The sequence below is a fragment of the Dermacentor variabilis genome, chromosome 5, assembly GCF_050947875.1.
Source record: "Dermacentor variabilis isolate Ectoservices chromosome 5, ASM5094787v1, whole genome shotgun sequence".
NCBI lineage: Eukaryota > Metazoa > Arthropoda > Arachnida > Ixodida > Ixodidae > Dermacentor > Dermacentor variabilis.
In genome coordinates this window covers 185367374-185385716 of record NC_134572.1, presented here as the reverse complement: position 1 = coordinate 185385716, position 18343 = coordinate 185367374, and the positions used below count along the sequence as shown (strand labels likewise).

At 44.5% G+C, this 18343-nt stretch overlaps 2 protein-coding genes across 3 annotated transcripts in view; one reads left to right on the top strand and one right to left on the bottom strand.

Moving 5' to 3' along the window:
* Positions 1-9390: 9390 nt before the first annotated feature.
* On the bottom strand, positions 9391-12320 carry Dtd (D-aminoacyl-tRNA deacylase). The gene is made up of 2 exons (XM_075693836.1): positions 12188-12320; positions 9391-11348 (listed from the first exon to the last, which is right to left on the bottom strand). Exon 2 carries the CDS (start codon positions 11293-11295, stop codon positions 10774-10776), a length of 522 nt encoding a protein of 173 aa, XP_075549951.1. The 5' UTR covers positions 11296-11348; positions 12188-12320; the 3' UTR covers positions 9391-10773.
* Positions 12321-13936: 1616 nt separating this feature from the next.
* The window catches only part of LOC142583389 (protein roadkill-like), a 346742-nt gene continuing 342335 nt past the window's right edge, over positions 13937-18343 (top strand). For both annotated transcript variants that reach the window (XM_075693832.1, XM_075693831.1), the window contains exon 1: positions 13937-13988. In XM_075693832.1, coding sequence (XP_075549947.1) covers positions 13952-13988 — 37 coding nt within the window. In that variant the 5' untranslated portion in view covers positions 13937-13951. The remainder of the gene's footprint in view (positions 13989-18343) is intronic.

Sequence of the window (18343 nt, the reverse complement as noted above, 5' to 3'; positions counted from 1 at the left end):
AAAAAAAAAAGGGGGGGGGGGCGTGCTTTTAATGGGGTAAATACCGTAATCCGACATTGTGAACTACGGCTATTACGTGAAAATCTTCCTATGACTGACAGGCCGAAAATAGGTGCTTTTTACTGGAGATGACGTGTACGTGTTCAACGTATTCACTACAAGTCTATTGAGCTCCGCCGAGACGCTGCTACTAAAGGGGTCGCTATTCGCAACTTTCACGTACGGTGGCGCCTTCGTGCGGCGACAGCCGGAAACAATCGAAATATATACTCGCCGTTGGCTGCCGCCCGTTCGGGTAGCGTATTGGTGTAGTGTACGCTTTTCCTTCACTTTTGGTTGATGTTTTAACGCGTTCAAAGCTCCCGTGATATCCTGAAGGACACTTAACATGCTCAGAATGAGCAAACATAAAAGTAACCGTATTTGCTGCGTGCCGCAATGGGTGCCGAGCGGTATTTATGCGGTAGGTGATGTGAGCCTTCACTCATTCCCACCGGCTGCGTCCATGAGGAAGAAATTTCTTATTAAACTGCGGATTGGCAAAGCTGTCACAGAAGCGTTGAAGGTTTGCAGTGCGCACTTCATGCCGGAGGACTTTTTTTGGAATACGACAGATGAGTGACGATTCCGAGCACTTGAAATCGCGAATAGACGCACCTCCATAAAGATGCAGGGATAGCTCTATATTACGTGCAGGGAAAGAAATAATGCGCAATCTTAACTCATCCTACAACGCATTTAAGTTGGATGATTGATGCTTGCGTTCTTGCCACTCATGCCCTTGCGGCTACGTTGGAGCGCAAACATTATCCGTGAAGCCTTGTACCTGCTTCAAAATTTCTTGTTCTCGTTCATGCATTCGTGCTCTGCAACGCCGGCTTGACATTCCACCATGTTGGAACAGAGAGATGAGTTTCTCATTTGTGCATCGAAGCAAAGTGACGCAAGCGTAGAGGGACCTGGAATTCGTACCTCGTCTGCCACTTCGATGCGCGGCTGCAACGTGTACACAGGCGCGCATGACTGCACTCGTAAGGTAACAAATCCTAGTCCAACAAACGTTAAACTACTGTGCAGTGTTCGCGTAGCGAACCCTCAACTGATCTGCGTGCATATTATTTTATAAAGATAACTGGAAGAATGAAGCGAGCATTGCCGCGGACCGGTAAATATCGGCTATGTATCGCTCAAGACGCGGTAGGACTCACGCAGGCTGTAAAACTACCGCAAGACTGTAGCTTGCACAGCACGCATTAAGCGCAATAACCAAATTACAAGGGTGAACAGTTATCGTATTAGCTCGCAAAAGCGTTCAGATGTAGCTTTTTGTTTACTTCTCGTGTTCAACATCCAGCTTTGTGAACACTGCAGGCAGGGATAACTAGACAAGAAATTTTCGCACACAAAACGTTGCTTTTCACGCCGTCGGCGTAAAGAACTTCAGTCACGCGACACCGGGAAGGTTTTCTTTTTTCTGGGCATGGCGGCTTATTCAAGCGGTCTAAGTAACAATTTGCAGAGAGCACCACACCGTATAAAAGTTCATGGTACCCGTTCAAAGAGGTCAAATTAATAGAATAGCAAATAGAAAGCACGCTCACTTCTCTTAATAACACCGTCGCGGCAAAACTGAAACCACAGCTTGTGTGGTTTGCTTCGAAGCCACGAAGTTTGTATGCAAATGCCTTTAACAGTCACGGACGTCGACGTGCACGCTTTTATGCCGCAACACACAAGATGACCAGTGTTTAGGACTTCCTCGCCTTCAAGCAGGCTTCGAATCCTGCATTCTGCTCGCCCAATAGGAGCCATTACACAGGCTAACGACAGCGGGCGTGTAGATTGAAGAGACATTTCAACATGATGACGCGAAAAAACATGTCACTGAGCAAGACGACCGCAGCACAGCACCGACTGCTCTTGTGCTGAATTTCTCGGACAGCCATGTTGGATTTAAGGTGGCGCTCCCTATAGGCCGTGAAAGTTGCGAATTGGAGTCATCATAAGGATCAGGCGTGCGCGGGGTGATTGCGTGGTTAAGTTAAAATTATCCAGCGAAGGCCAGTTTTAGGAATGAAATAATGAAAGTTTGGGCTCATAGAAATGCATGAGCGCTGGCCGGGACCTTTGGTCTATATTCAATTAACCGTTGTCGAATTAACGGATGTTTACTATACTTACAATAACAAGAGTACTGCTAAAATTTAAATAAATACCAGTGCTCAGTGTCGCGTGAATTAAATGCAGTCACCTGACGTGACCATAAATGTATACATGTGCCTCACTGTAAAGGCTTATGTTGAAGAAGATCCGCAAAAGGCTTTGATGGGCACAACTTTAACCATTAACAAGCCAAGAGCGAGAATGTTCCGAAGTGAGAACAGGTCTCGTATTTTTGTGGGAAAGGCATATTGATCTTTGTTTACTATTGTAGGAGCATTTTTGTTGATCACCAGCCTGAACCTGAGCTATATTACCTATAGATGAGACATTTATTGTCGTTAAACTGTACAAGCTTATTCAAATATTTGTTAGTTATAATGTGTACGCTACACAATATATGTGGCTATGGTATTAACTCTGTGATTGCTTATCCGTGCTTCCTTACCTTTTTTATACCAAGTATCGGCAAAATGCAGCGCATCTTTATCATAAACGTACAACAAAAGGTAAGTGACGATTAACACACAGCCAAGTTTCTAGTTGGCTGTCCTATCTTTTAAAAAAGCAAAGCAACTCCAGTAAAGAGATCAACGCAGCCGGTTCACAGCCAGTGCCATGTAGTTCTACATTTAAATAATGAAAAAAAAATTATGCTTATTGTTTAGCAATGCCATTGTATATGGAGTCTTGACCTGGGGTCAACTAAACTTATTTAAATGCACGAAATTGAGTGTGATGGTGGAGAATTACCACATTCTCCCTAAATAAGTGTTCAGTGTGAGGGAACATATGGGAGGAAAATTATGCCTTGAGTGTGAGGGGGCAGGCAAATTTTAGAAGCTGATGGTGAGATGGATGAGGCCCCAGTTTTGAGTGTGAGGGAGGAAGACAGGAAATTGGGTCATTTGCCCACCTTTGGCCATGAATGGCACCCCTTCATGTGAATGGGACATTTGGAACCTAGGGCCCACGGCCTCCTGGCCCCTTCAATTACTGTGCTTTTGGTAAATTGACATTGTGACACAAGAAAACAAAATACTTCACCTTTTCTGCCAGAATGGTCCAGTGACTGGCAGATTCAGTGCATGGGCCTTGAGGAACCACTGATAAATGGCCTCCTCCACATCTCTGGGAGATTTGTACTAAACTTGCTTGAGGAAATGGTTGGCTGAGGAAGCTCATACTTCTCCATTAACTTGTGCACTTTTTTGCACCTCTTGTGATCCTTCACAAGGCTGTGGTTTGTCTCAAGAGAAATTGCTGTATGTTTACTTTTTGCCGGCTGTGCCTTTTGTTAAAGATGGAGCCATGGCATCATCCATTATTGGAGAAACAAACTCCAATGGCACAGCATTGGGCCAGAGGAAAGTGGCATAGGGAGACGAAAATGTTGCCACACGTGCGCCAACTACACTAGCATGGTAACTACTGGCTGTACATGTGCATCTACATTTTAAAAAATGTGGTTCATGTGACCAACTATGGTGGAAATGGATCAGGACAAAGCCTCCAGAAAAGTGGGAAGGGTGGAAGTTTTCACTTCCACCTTGGGCCTGTTGGCCTGACTCCATCAGGTGTGTTGATTACCGCTTCCAGGGAAAAAAAGGTTGGCCAATGTACGACTTGAATTGAGGCATGCCACATGTTTCACTGTATTTTTGTTAAGGTTGTAGACTCAACATGGCACCAGCATGGCACCAATAACTTTTGCATCTTGCTCGGGCCTTCCGTCCACCTAATGTTGGCTAATGCATACCAGATCTGATTGTTATAACCTGTATCACTACACAGCAACACTAATATATAACGGTTCGGAAAGCGAACTGGTCACTTGTCCTCACCTCTTTGATCATAACTGCAATTTTGGCAAAAATGCCATTCTGGCCAATCACACGAGAGCAAGGAAATAGTTTGCTTTCTGAACCACTATAAAGTTGCAGGTGCTGCTGCCTAATTTCCAGCAGTGTTTCGCTTTGCTGCTTGCCGTGCGAGTCTTTTTGAAGGTGCTGCCACCACACTCGAGAAAGTGAAGAGCTAATAATGGCCTCACAGGGCACGTGTTTCGGGATAGATTGGGGTCCAGAGAGGCAAAATCAGGAGAAAACACCATCCCACAAGTAAGCCGCAGGACAGTGGGACCCCACGGCAGCAAAATCGGGACTTGCTCGCCTAAATCTGGGCGTCTGGTCACCTCAACTTTACCTCTCCTGTGTTTCAAGGGCCAACTTTCCCCCTTTTTGTGAAGACCCACACCCCAGCAACTGCTGCCTTCTTTGTCTACTCTCTTGCTGTGTAGAGCATTTCCAGAAACAGTTCTACATGTTTAGTGTTTCACAGGAATTCGGTGCCATGTCTGACATGTGAACACAATTGTGCATGGCATCACTCACTCCTAGCTCCAGTGGCCCCTTTGAGAAGAGTGTGCGGCTGTGTTTTTTTAAATTTTCAGCTGTTTTTGTGACTGCACAGGTGTTATACTAACAGTTACGATTGTCAATACATTATCTATGCGCTGAAATTGTCTGCAAACTTGCAGGAGGCTAGTATGTAAGGTGCCTAGGCTGTGTACCTGTGCATTGCCATTCAATGTGTCATGCATGCACAGCGATATACACAACAGGATACACGACACAGAGTTCGACACAGAAACTTTAGTGCCCTTGAAACCTTTGGGCATGAATGCAGCCCACAGCAGATGCACAGCCCCGACAGTGGTGCTCAAATGAAACCCCCCACAATGCACGAAATAGAAAAAGATTCAACCAGAACTAATTTACGATGACTCTGCCGAATGTATGTATGAATGTCACGTATGAGGCATGATAGGCAGCCGAGCTCCTATCTCACACTTTCCCTTTGGACATGCTGCTGTAAAGTCCGCACATGTCCAGTGGCATGCACCCAAGTTGGCGACAAAAAGGTTCATTCAAGAGCAGCACTTACCTATGGGAAAGGCTCATATTTTGACTTCACTATCTTCAGCATCGGCCCACATTTTTAGACTGCACTATCTTTTGAATTGGCCAACATTTTTGGTGTGGTTAGATAGCTAGAAAGAAACTGGTCTGACAAAGCAAAGAATGCTATTCAAATTATAATTAGAGGGCACATTGCTTGCCAAATGATTTGTTTTAACTACTAACACCCCATAAATTAAATTTGATGCCGATAGTGATCATCATTCATAATATTAACTGCCATTGTACAAAGCTAGCTGCTTACTTTTCATGGCAGTAGCAGTTTGAAATAATTGTCAAGCTTCAGACCAGAATTCGCAGAGCTTGTAGGTGGCAACCACATTTGGCAATCAGCATGCCACAGTGCCAGAAACTGCAGGAACTGACAAACCCAACTGCCATCGCTGATGGCTCTCGGCCTATTTTAAAGCGAAGCTTTCATTGCCTATCTGCCTGGTGTGTCATGTGCAGTGGCATAGCCAGAAATATCATTGGGGGGGGGGGGGGGTCACGTTCCAGCTCATCCTGCTCCTTATAGATTTTGTCGAGGGATCAAATACGTGAATAATAACTGCATTGCGATTGTCAAAAATGCTGCAAATGATTTCTTAAATGCTACACACTGTCAAGACATGTAAAATATGTATTTTTTCATAATAGAATATACTCGTATGTCCCCAAAAATTGTGCCAGAAATAACCAATATCAATGCTTCCACCTTTTCTTGTCTATTTAATAAGTAAAGAAAATTTCATATGAACTTCAGGACTATATCAGTTCGAAACCAGCAAAACAGTGCACATGCCGCTAATATGAAAAGCGTGAAGGCCATGAAATGAACAAGTTGAGGACAAGTATTTTAATAAAACTTTGTTGGTCAAATTTTTGTACATATGCAATGGCCACGGAAAAATCTCAATGACGCTGTCCTTTATTCCAATGTATTGGGCAGGTGCAGCTGTCACCGGTCGCGTATTGTGAGTAATTGCACCAAAATTCTAGTCGCAACTGAGAGCACATACAAAAAGCTGGAGTTGTGCAAAGTATGCATTAGAAATGTGAAGATACAATGTAACATACAAAGGCAAAGAAACATCTTGATAAAGGGCAAGGAAGTGTAACTGGAAACAAAGTTCACTGCATGTGTACACAAAACCTTGCAACGAGTTATTTAAATATATGTATAAGTCTCCAATAAATGTATGTATCTAAGCAAAAGTCACTGTATATAATGTATCAAACAAGGCAAATAAACATGTTGCGCATTCACAGATCACAGAATCCCCCCATCCCTCCTTTCTCCCAGATGCGTCGCATGACGCAGAAAGCGGCATGCTTCCTCCCCGCTCTTCTCCCTTGCGCACACAAGTGACACCCACCATCATCGGCTCACCCATCCCCCCTCCTCCCCTACGCTTTCACTCGCACATACAGCATGCGGTGTCCGGTGATGATGTAACCCTTTTGGAGTTTATACTACACATGATGGCGACGGCAGGAATGCGCCTGTAGTGTCCGTATAATCACTATCGCAATAATATAATACGAGTATCCGGCAAATGAAGAGTTCTGTGGTCCATTACTTTCCGCAAAAGAAGTAAAAAAATCGAACTTTCATCATGCAACAATTCGCTGTGCCGCAACGTCTTTTTTTCTTTTGTGGGGTGGGGGCACCGAAATGGAGAAAGAAACGCAAAGGAAAGCATGGTGACCACAATCGAATGCCTACTTTAGGCTCCTAATGTGGCTACTGAAGGAATACTGAAGAAAATGTGAGACACTTGGTCCACAGAGAACCATATGCATACTGCTCGGTATCCTACACCTGCGAGACAAAGGACTTTCCGAAGAGGTTGCAGTAACATCAACATGGACGTGATGGCCTCAAGTGAACACATTGCAATCTGTCGGGTCCCCACAGTGATGGCGGCAAGCGACCATTGCTTCTTTTTCTCGTCTGCTGGTCAGAAAGCGTCCAAAACTGTCAGGCCAAAATCCACTCGGACACGCGCACCAAGGTGTGCTGCGCGGTGGTCGGGCTAACATAAGAAAAACGCATGCGCTCTGGCTGGCTCTGGCAGCCCACGGGTAGTGAGAACAAAAAAATTGAAGAGGCTGAATGTGTGCCCGCAAATAAAAATCAAAGTAGAAAAAATAAATAAGAACGTAGTTACCTTCACTGGCTGTAGTGCCTTGACAGGGATGCTTTGGCACTGGTGAAAAAAATGTTGATATTCTTTTCTGTGACATGATGGCACAAATGAACCACTACAACTCTTCGGCTCATCGGACCTCGCTACGTGCTTTGTCAACTTGTCTTATACTGTGTTGATTTGGCTTGTCGTTGTATGGTCCGATGTACAACTTTAAAAAGTCAATGCACCTTTGGCGTCAAATGTTTGCTAGCACATTAAACCCACAGAGATCCTGAATAGAAAATCTAAAGCATGACTTTGGAAATGTCAATGCACCTTTAGCATCAAAAGTTTACGAGTACTTTATGCCCATAATGTTTCGGAATTAAAATCCATGCGCTCTGTAGATTCATAGGCCTCCACGAAATGCCTCAACAAACCCGCTCGCCATTAAAATGCTTTTGAAACTTTGTGCTCGGATGGGGCTCCTTGCATTATGCGACTCCAGGTGCATGGGCGTTGCCAAGAAATCCAGCCCAAGCTCTCAATGTTTGTGCCGAAATGTCTTTTCGAACATGAAAATGACATTCTAGACACAATCCAGAATGATTTCCGGCGCCAGGGTTGTTTTGGTCAGCAGTGCATGACAGCACGAAAAAAATTTGGGGGAGGAAGGCTGAAGCCCCATAAGCCCCTCCCCCCTGGCTACTCTCCTGGCCATGTAGGCTGATCCCAGAGACAGTGTGATAGTAAACTGGGTCAATCTCAGAGATGGAATGATGGTATGTGGGCCAATATCAGAGATTGCAATAAAAGACATTGACTTGGTCAGTCGATTGTGACATCAGTGCATGATATATTTTCTTTCGAGGGTTTTAATGTGGTTTGTGTCACAGGCCTATCCTGGAGGCAGTACAATCAAGTGTGGGTGGAATGATCCTGATGATGCTATCACATTGCAGTTGCTAAGGTGTAGCATGTAGACTTGCTTCTTTGCCTTTCTCCAAGTTTGGCAACGGTGTTTAGCCACATAGGCATAGTGTGAGGTCTCTCATACAGCTGAAATAAAGAGGGAAAAGCATGAAAACAAGCTGCCGCCTTACCATAGAGCAGTTCGCAGAGGAAGCAGTTGTTAGTAACACCACAAAAGGTGTTTGTATAATTCAGCATGACTGTAAAGCACATTTACTATTGTCTCAATTAGAAGCTGCAGTCGATCATGTATTTGCAAACAGTGTAGGTGTGTTAAACATCAAGCGTTACATTCAACATTCCTCCGTGCATACAACTGTATTTGCCATTCTCTCTGTACCACGAGACCAACATCTCGAGATCGTGATAAAAGCCTTTGACAAGCTTTGCATCCACTTATCCCCACAGCACATGGGATCCACACATTTCCCAAACACTTGCTGCTTGTGTTCACTCGTCATGGCTTTGTCTTGAGCTACCCTGTCACCATTAATAATTGGTGTTTTTTCGAGGGCCCCCGACGTGGGAGCAGCCCACTGCTCTACTGCCTTGGGCGGTAGCGCACCTCAGGACCTAAATAGAGTTCTCTGTCTGTCTGTTTTTGGCAAACCCGCAGGCACACACCTGGCCATGCTAATAGATGGCAACTGGAGTCGAGATTAAACACTCTTGCTCCAAATGTGCAGGCCATAGCTAAAAAAATGTGCAATCTGTATGAGGCAAACATTATCTTTGTTTATATTACAAGGTATTTTCTTCCGTATTGATTTTAGGGTCGTTAGTGGCTGTTCATTCATTGCTCATTCTCCACCAGGACTTATCATGGCAATAACCAATTTTTCTTGTTCACTTCCTCCTTCCTCCTGTGCAAGCTACCTCCTCTGCCTTCCTTTTGCAGAGAATGCAGCCGCATTTTTTTTTCATATAATGTGGCGCTTAGCCAAGAGGCTTGAGGAATGCCTTCAATGGGTTTCTGTGCATATATACTGTTAATGGTCAAGTAAATGCTGTGATCTTGTATAATATATTTCTTCTTTTTTGTATTTCTTTAAGACTATAAATGAAGCCACTGTCAACTGATAAGTGCCGTGTTCAATAAGTACAACAGAAACACTTCAGCACAAATACAATACATGAAGTAGCAGCAAGTGAACAAAAGGGGCTGAGAATTCCATTGCTTTAATTCTAACAAAACTGCATAACAAGCTTGCCAATGAAGTTCAAGACGACATATGCATTCTAACTTGAGAACATAAAACACAATCATCTCAAATATCACAGAACCGCATTGCCAAGTTTGATGTACTGATTCAAATTTGAATGAGAGATGGAGGCATCTTGAAGCAACATAGGGCTATGAGAGAAACCGCAGTTGAGGTTTTCGAACAAATTTTGGCCAATCAGGGTTTTTTAGTCTGTGTTCCAGTACTCGCCATAGACGGCTAAATAGAGAGATATGCGTACAGCAGCCATCTTAAATTTCGTTTCAATTCTGATGAAGCTGGCAACAGAAACAACTTTGCAAAGACAGGAACGAAGTCAAAAACGACGCAAGCTACTTTGATTACCCAACAAGATGGTTTGGAAACTCAACAGAAGGTCATCTGCTCACAAGAAAAAGTAGTCGCACTTTCTTATGCATTTAATGTAAGGTGCACTATATTTTTCATAAGTTTGCACTTCCAAAGTGTTTAAATACAGCAAAAATATATGCTTTTCTGATTTTTTTATTGTAAACGCAAAGTGGCACCTCATTGCAGAGATGTCTCCCAGATGGTTCCAGACATGTTTTATTACTTGGGCTGGAAGCTGTCTTTTTAGCTGTTAATGTACGCTGTCTACAGTGCTGGATGGAATTGTAACGCTCTTACCGTGCACTCAAAGCTTGGTACTAATGTGTTCTTGCACTCCCCTCCCAGTGGAATGTGGCTGCTTTGACTGGGAATCTAACTTGTGACCCTTTGCTCATCGTAAGGCCACAGCCACTGTGGTGGGTTTCATCAAAATTTGAAGTTTGCATACATGTCACCAATAGTGAACTCACAGTAATAATATTTAGGTAAAATCTACTGCCTTCTATTAAAAAAAAGATAACACTGCACATCTGCCGACCAATTGTTTAATCAGAAGTAAACATTAGTGCAAAGTAGGTGGCAGATTGAGCCATAAGCTGCTGAGATCTTGACACATTGCAATGTGTCAATGGTTTGTTTATACATCCTGCTTTGCACATAACACAGATATGAAAAATTTTCCCAACCACCAACCATTTGTGCAACTAGGAAACGCTTTTCATAAATACCCACTCGATGGTGCCCAGTTTACCATGAAAAGCCATAACATGATGCATCTTCATATATCACTATGAGCTCCTTCAGCCTAGTTCAGGGTAGAATAGTCATTGAGTGTCCTTTAACAGAGGAAGAACACCGCACGGAGCCATTAGTTATGACACAAATGATGTCTCACATGGGCTGCTCTTCATAATGTAATCGGCAGTGCAAGGGTAGAACTGCAAACAGTCCTTTAAATTATTTTTAGTTCAATCAAGGAACTGCATCATCCGCAGCACCGCCATCTGGTTCCCCACGCTCCTGTGGCAAGGGCACGGCCTTCCGGAAAGCAGATGACTCAATTTCCAGAGTGACAGGGCCATCATTTTGAATATCCACTTGCATCAGGGCTCCAAACTCGCCATCTTTTACCAAGTCCTCCTTGTGCTCTGCCTTGATCTTGTGAAGGAACCTCTCGTAAAACTGCTTCGAACGGTCCCCTTCCATGGCAAGGTGGAAGTCGGGCTTGTTTCCTTTGAGTGTGCCATACAGCGTAAACTGGCTTACACAGAGTACTTCAAACTGTAGGTCTTTTGTTGACAGCTTCCATCGCTTGCCAGCGTCGTCATCAAACAGCTTGAGATTGAGGATCTTGCGTACAATGTAATCGATGTCATCTTCGGTGTCATCACGGTGAATGCCAACTAGAACACACAGTCCGCGGCCGATGCTGCTTATGAGGCGTCCGTCAACGTGGACTGCTGCTGATCGTACTCGCTGGATGACTGCACGCATTTCGGGAGGCTGGAGCCAGACACAGACGGTTTTTGTTGTTTGTCTGTGGCGGCCTGTAACGGAAGAAACCAGCGAATGTGATCACACTGTGGTGGATCTGTTGCTTCTTGTGCAAGAAACACAACGAGTAGAGGAGATATAAAATACACCAAAGCTAATCAATGCTCAACGACTTTCACTTGAACCTAATTGAAATATAACTGCTAACTTATGCAACGTTCGCTACTTTCAGGTAATTTTCCATGTCCGCAGCTAATATCGTGTCGTAGTGGGCACTTAAACAATTCACAGCTTAATTTTACGTACGTTTACAATATTTTACATAGAAACATAGTACTTCCAACTTCTGTCGTGATTTCAATAACTTCCAAGGAGTGCTGCTGATGTTATACACACAAAGAGTAAGAGTTTACAATAGAGCCTTTATCACGTAATACGGGTGTCACACGACGCACTTTCCATCGCGGTCGAGCCCGATCGGGTTAGAATTTCTCTGTCGCAATTAACTTGTTTGCGCAAGATGCGAGAGGGAGCCAATCGCAGTCGAGAAATTCGATCCCGATCCGGCTCGATCGCAATCGAAAGTGGCCGCGTGACACCGGTGTTATCATGGCAGTTTATATTAATTACTTCTTGTGAGGGGTAACAAAGCTAAACACTCTAACCTTAAAACGACATGGACCAATTTTACAATTTTATAGAGTTTCGTATAGTCACACGTTGTTGCACGAATGACAGCTGCTTCCAACAGATCCATTACACTTTGTCCGTTATTTGTTGTCAGAGCATCTGAAGGACACATGCGAGCCGTGCTGCACATCCCGTGTAGCGGCACGTCACGTGCGTAATACAGCGGCTGCCACCACGATCAGCACAGATATTTCAAACGCACCAGTTCCACTTCTTTGTATCCTGGACCACGCTGGTTCGAGTCGTACCGAAAGAACCGTAGTACTAGAGCACTGTAACTGTAGTTCGCGTTATTTGCAAGCAAAAATAAAATCTAGACGCTGCCATTTTTACCATAGTTGCCTCACGTTGTCAATTCATGGCTGAACATAGCCCAATAATTATTTGTGATTTACCATTTGGACATAAATGTATGAGTATCTAAACATATGTACGTGTAAAAATAATTTTAATGATCCTATTATAGTATAAGCGTTGTAATGGTGTTGATTGTGTTGGATTAGTTGGCTGCTTGCATTCGTCTGCTTCACGGACTTCAGTGGCAGCTGCTGGTTGTGCTGTGTATGCGATGTCAGCTGTTATTTTCCTTCGTTGCAGTTTTGATGCAAGTAAAGTTAGCTGCAATCTTGCTTCAGCGTTTATGAGTGTGCAGGGACCCAAGTGACACCGTCAAGCTTTCCATTCTTTTTCACCCTGTGTTAAAGCACGAAAAGGACGAGAACGAAGCAGGCGACACCAAGCGCATGCGCCAAAGCGTTTTCTCATCCTGATGCAGGAGGAATGCCGAGAACTGACGCGGCGTTGTTGCTTCTGTGTTGAGAGAATTTGACGTATCGTCGGACCTTACGTTCAAGTGCTAAATTTTAGAGTGGCCGTGATCCTGCGTGTGATCGTGGGGCGTCTCATCCAGCGCTAGCTGAAGCAGTAAGTACGTGTTTGGCGTAATTCTCATTGGCAGCTCTTTTCCACGTGATGATGCACGCAGAGCGCGTAGTACGTGCTCGCTACCAGTTCATCAACATCAAGGCCAGCTGATTTCCTCGAAGGTTTAGGCTTAATCACTTCGTTACAAACACTTTTCACGGCCTTCCCGTTAAGAAGTGAGCTGACCTTCGTGGTGTGGATTTTTATAAACAGGTGTGTTACCCGAGGGATTTGTCGCCGGCGTCTCGCGTGACCTTCGAGGCCCGTCCAAAACTACGGTGCCCGCGACCCTGGCGAGTCGTTTGATGTCTTATCCGCGAGTTCCGCGTCCGTTCTTGTTTGGACGTGTGCCGTGTTTTTCTTTTCGTCAACTCCCGAAGGTCTGGGGCGTGCGCTTGGCCGCGTACGATGTGTAATAATCGCCGCCCTCGAATGTTTCGACGCCGCCACGATTGCGCTTTCTGTTTCGACGAACGAGTTCGACTTCGTATGCGAGCGTTCGGCGCGTGCCTGTCGCGTCGACGTGTTTTGCTCGCAATCGGTTTCGCTATCGGAAATGAGGCAGACGTTGTTACAACACAGGTCGCGCTCGGAACCGTTGCGCAGGGTGCAGGTTTCTACATTGTGTCGTCATTTGTGTGGAAGATAGTGCGGCCTTCGCGTCTAGTGTGCAATTGGCTGTTTTCGATCCCTGTGGTTCTACGTGCAGAAAATAAAAATCCAAGGTAACGAGTGCTTATGCAGAACCTCGAGTGAACCCGGCAAAGCGTTTGGAAACCACCGTTGGTGCAGTTGTCAGTGTGCGATGTAGCAGTACTTGGTTGCTTTTTTTCAGATTTTATTGCCACAGCTAAACGCGTTGGCTGGTTCTTGCAGGTCGGCTGTATACATTTCCGACAAGAACAGAAAGTTGGGCGAGCTTTTATTTCATTTTTGACTAAACAGCGGCGGGAACGACAAAACAACGATCCGGTTTCCTCTCGTGTTTCGTCGTTCGCGTGCTGTTTTAGACTTGTTCCCACCGGCTGTGTTGTGTGAGTGGATGACAAAGCCAGAAAGACCTGATTTATCTCTGCATGGTGAGTTGCTCGATATAATTCGGTACTTTTGTTCGTGTCGTGGAGCTCGCGTGACGTGATAGAATAAAGCATTGTGAGCCCGATGTAAATTGAATGAAGCGATCCTCCAAAGTGCTAAAATATGACTCCGTGGCCGTGTATTGTGTGAAGCGATACAAACCAGTTTGTTAAACCGTCGCACAGTAGCTGCAGCCACTTCCCAAAGCCATGCAGCCGAAGGGCCCTTTTACGTACTAGCCTCGCACTGCAATAGCACGAACTGGTAGTAAACAAGAACTGACGTGGTTGTTGAAATATAGGTGTTTCCCCCCATATCTCGCCTGGCAAACCTCGCTGGACGCCGGGAACGCGAAGAGTCTAGAAAAGGTGGCCGAGTTGGTACTACGTAGTTGGTGGTCCACAGCACACTCGCAGCTTGTACAATGACACCGTTTCGACGAACTCGCGTTGCATAGTTTCCCACCGCGACGGCGGGGGCGCAATCACTATTGAAGAGGTTGATTTCCAAAGAAATTTAATAAAACAGTGGGGAAGTATTGGTGTTTTCATGAAAAAGGAACAAGATGTTGAAAAATGCAACCTATCTGTGGACAGCTCTCAAGTGCCCCGCGGCCAAGGAGGGAAAGCGACGAATATTAGGAATAAGGAGTGGACACAGAAATCGAATAGTCAACTAAAGCTAAAGCGCTACACCTGGCGCAGTGGCTACGGCTGAGCTACGACCAGTGGCGTAGCCAGAAATTTCGTTGGGGGGGGGGGGGGGGGCCCACATCTAGGTAAATACATGTAGAAGGAGAATTCGTTTTTCTCAGCAACTGCTGCACCAAACTTGACGATATTTGCTGCATTTAAAAGAAAAACTTAAATTGTAGTGACTGCTGGCTTCGAATTTTTCATTTACGCTGTCAACATTTCATTAAAAAATTGGCCAAAATCGCAAATTTTCAGAAAACGAAACTATCACGTTTAGAACTCTGTAACTCAGCAATGAAAAATGATATCATAATTCTGTGAGTTGCATCTAATAGTACATCTATAGCGTACAAAATTGATATGTTACACATGAATATAAAGATATATAGTATTATGGATACAGCTTTTACTGAACCCTTGCACACAATGTAACCAGTTCACGTAAGATACAATTTGAACATACCAAGTTTGTCCGCTTTGACTGTTATAATAGATGCCGTTTACAGAACCGCGATATCTGTTCTTGATAAAGAGCCATTAGATTGTTGTAAATGTCGTGCTTCTATTATTTTCGAGGTTTGGAATTTTTCGAAATATTTTAAGCAAAATTCAGGCCCTAAGTCGAAATTCCGCTTCCAACAGACACTAGAATTTCACTTTCTCTCTCAAATACAATGAATTTCATTAAAAGCGATCCAGGGGTCATCTCAGAAAAGCGTTTCTGCGTTTTACATGCATTTAGGCCGCGATAGAGTTGGGCCCCAGCTAAAGCTTCCTCTCAAACAATTTGTCGAGGGATCAAATACATGAATAATAATTAAATTGCCATTGCCAAAGATGCTGCAAACGAATTCTTGAACGCTACGCACTGTCCAAACAAGTAAAATATGTATTTTTTCATAAAAGAATATACCCGTATGTGCCAAATATTTTGCCCGAAATAACTGATAACTTTAGAACTATATCAGTTCGAAACCAGCAAAGCAGTGCATGTCGTTGATATGAAAAATGTAAAGGCCCTAAAATGAACAAGTTGAGGACAAATATGTTAATGAAACTTTGTCATTCAAGAACCGTGTTTACATTCTTGTTCATATGCTACGGCCAGTAAAAAATCTCAATGACGCTGTCATTTGTTCCAATGTATTACGCCCAGGAGAAGCTGTCACCGGTCGTGTATCGTGAGTAATTGCACCGAAACTATAGTCGCAACAGAGAGCACGTATAAAAAGCAGTTCTGCAAAATATACGAGGGCAAGTCAAATGAAAGGGAACCAATGCGAATATATGAGAAATGGGGTACTTTATTTAAAAGTAGTCTCCATGAGCATTTAGACGTTTGTCCCATTGACTAACCAGTCGCGTGATTCTCGTCTCATAAAACTCCTTGGTTTGCTGCTTCAAAAAGTCGACAACTGACTCTTTCACGTCATCGACCCACACGAATCTGGTTCCCTTGAGCTGTATTTTCGGTTGCCCCAAAATGTGGAAGTCGCAAGGCAACAGATCTGAGCTGCATGGCGGATGTTGCAGCGTTTCCCACTTGAACTTTACCAGTCTTGTATTAACCAGATCAGCGACGTGAGCACGGGCAATGTCGTGGAGTAAGATGACTCCATTACTCAATTTTCCACATCGCTTGTTCTTGATTGCGACACGCAACCGTTCCGGCGTTTCACCATATCGGAAACAATTGATAGTCTCTCAAGATTCAGCAAATTCTATCAGTAATGGCCCCTGATGATTGACAAAAAAAAATCAACAACTGCTTTCCGGCGGAAATGGCGGCCTTTGCCTTCTTTGGGTGTGGTGAATTCGAATGTTTCCGCTGTAAACTTTGCCGTCGTATGTCAGGCTCGTAGTAGTGGCACCATGGTTCGTCCCCAATCACAATTGCAGACAAGAAGTCGTCACCCTTATTGTGATACCGGATGAGATTAGACAAGGCAGCGCCGAACTTCAGCGTCTTCTGGCGGTGGTTCAAAATCTTGGGCATTCATTGCGCACAAAAAAGCCGATAACCAAGATGTTCATGAATGATGGCGTGAACCGAACCGTGACTAATGTTCACACGCTCTGCAAGTTCACCTATGCTTATCCTCCGTTTTTGTCTCATCAGCTCATGGACCTTTGCCATTTTGTTGGGGGTGATTGCACGATTGCTTTGGCCCGGTCTTGGAGCGTCTTTGCAACTTTCACGTCCTTCTTCGAACCATTTGCTCCAATGCTTCACAGCGGCCAATAATATGCAATGTTCAACGTATATGGCAGCCATACGACAACTAATTTATTTTTGGGAAACACCTTCAGCTGTCAAAAACCTCGCTACACCACGCTGTTCAACTTTTGGAGTGTCCATTATGTCACGCAACCATGTTCAACACAGTGTATGAGAGCATTAACCAACCGTTATCCTCAAACGTGTGTGTCACTTTTGTGAATGAGAGATGCCCGTGTGCTACTCGCATGCCTCGCACATAATGACTATTATTGCGCGGGGTGGGTTGGCTCACTTTCATTTGACTCGCCCTCGGACATTATAATGCGAAGATACAATGAAATATACAAACGCGAAGATACCGCTTGATAAAGTGATAAAGGGGACGTTGCCAGGACAAACCTCTTTAAATTTTATTCTTTCCTCGAACTATAGAAGAATGGAACCTCATCCCTTTCGATCATCTGAACTCCCCTTAATCAATCCAGACTCATTAGCATTTCCTAAGCAACATTGCTATTTTTTGCTATAATGTTTCATTTCCTAAGTTTTATACCTTGAAATTCTGCCTTTTGTACGCGTATTCTTTATGTCCTACCTCGCCCCTCCTGCTTGGGCCACATGGCCTGCAGTATGATGTAAATAAAATAAATAGAAAAGTGTCACTGGAAAGAAACTTCACTGCACGTACACACAATAGCTCGCATCAAGATATTTAAATATACGTATAAATCTCCGATAAATACACGTGTATAATAAAAAGTCACTATATATAATGCGTCAAACAAGGCAAATAAACATGTTGTGCAACCATACATTCGCAGATCCTAGCACCCCCTCTCTCCCAGATGTATCGCGTGCGACAGGAGGCGGCGCGCTTCCTTCTTGCTTTGCTCCCTTGCGCACACAAGACTGAGCCACCATCGTCGGCTCACCCATACCACGCCATCACCTCCCCCTCCCCCCCGCCCTCACGCTTTCACTCGCACATGCTGCATGCGGCGCGCGGTCACGATGTTATCGCCCTTGGACTTTATACGGAACAGGAGGGCGACGGCGACGGCAGGAATGCGCCTGGAGTGTGCATATAACTGCTATCGCAATAATATAATAAGAGTATCCGGCAACTGAGCCGTCCCATGGACCTTTACTTTCCAGAAAAGAAGTAATGAAATCGAACTTTCATCATGCGGCCATGCGCTGCGCCGCAACAGTGTAGTTCTTTTTTGTAGCGCCGGAGCACTGAAATGAAAAAAAAAATATATACACAAAGGAAAGCATGTTGGCCACAATCGAAGGCCTACTTTGGGCACCTAATATGGCTACCGAAGGAATATCGAAGAAAACGTGAGCTGCTTGGTCCACCGAAAACCATACGCATTCTGCTCGGTATCCTACACCGGCGAGACAAGACTTTCCGGACAGGTTGCGCTCAAGCGAGCGC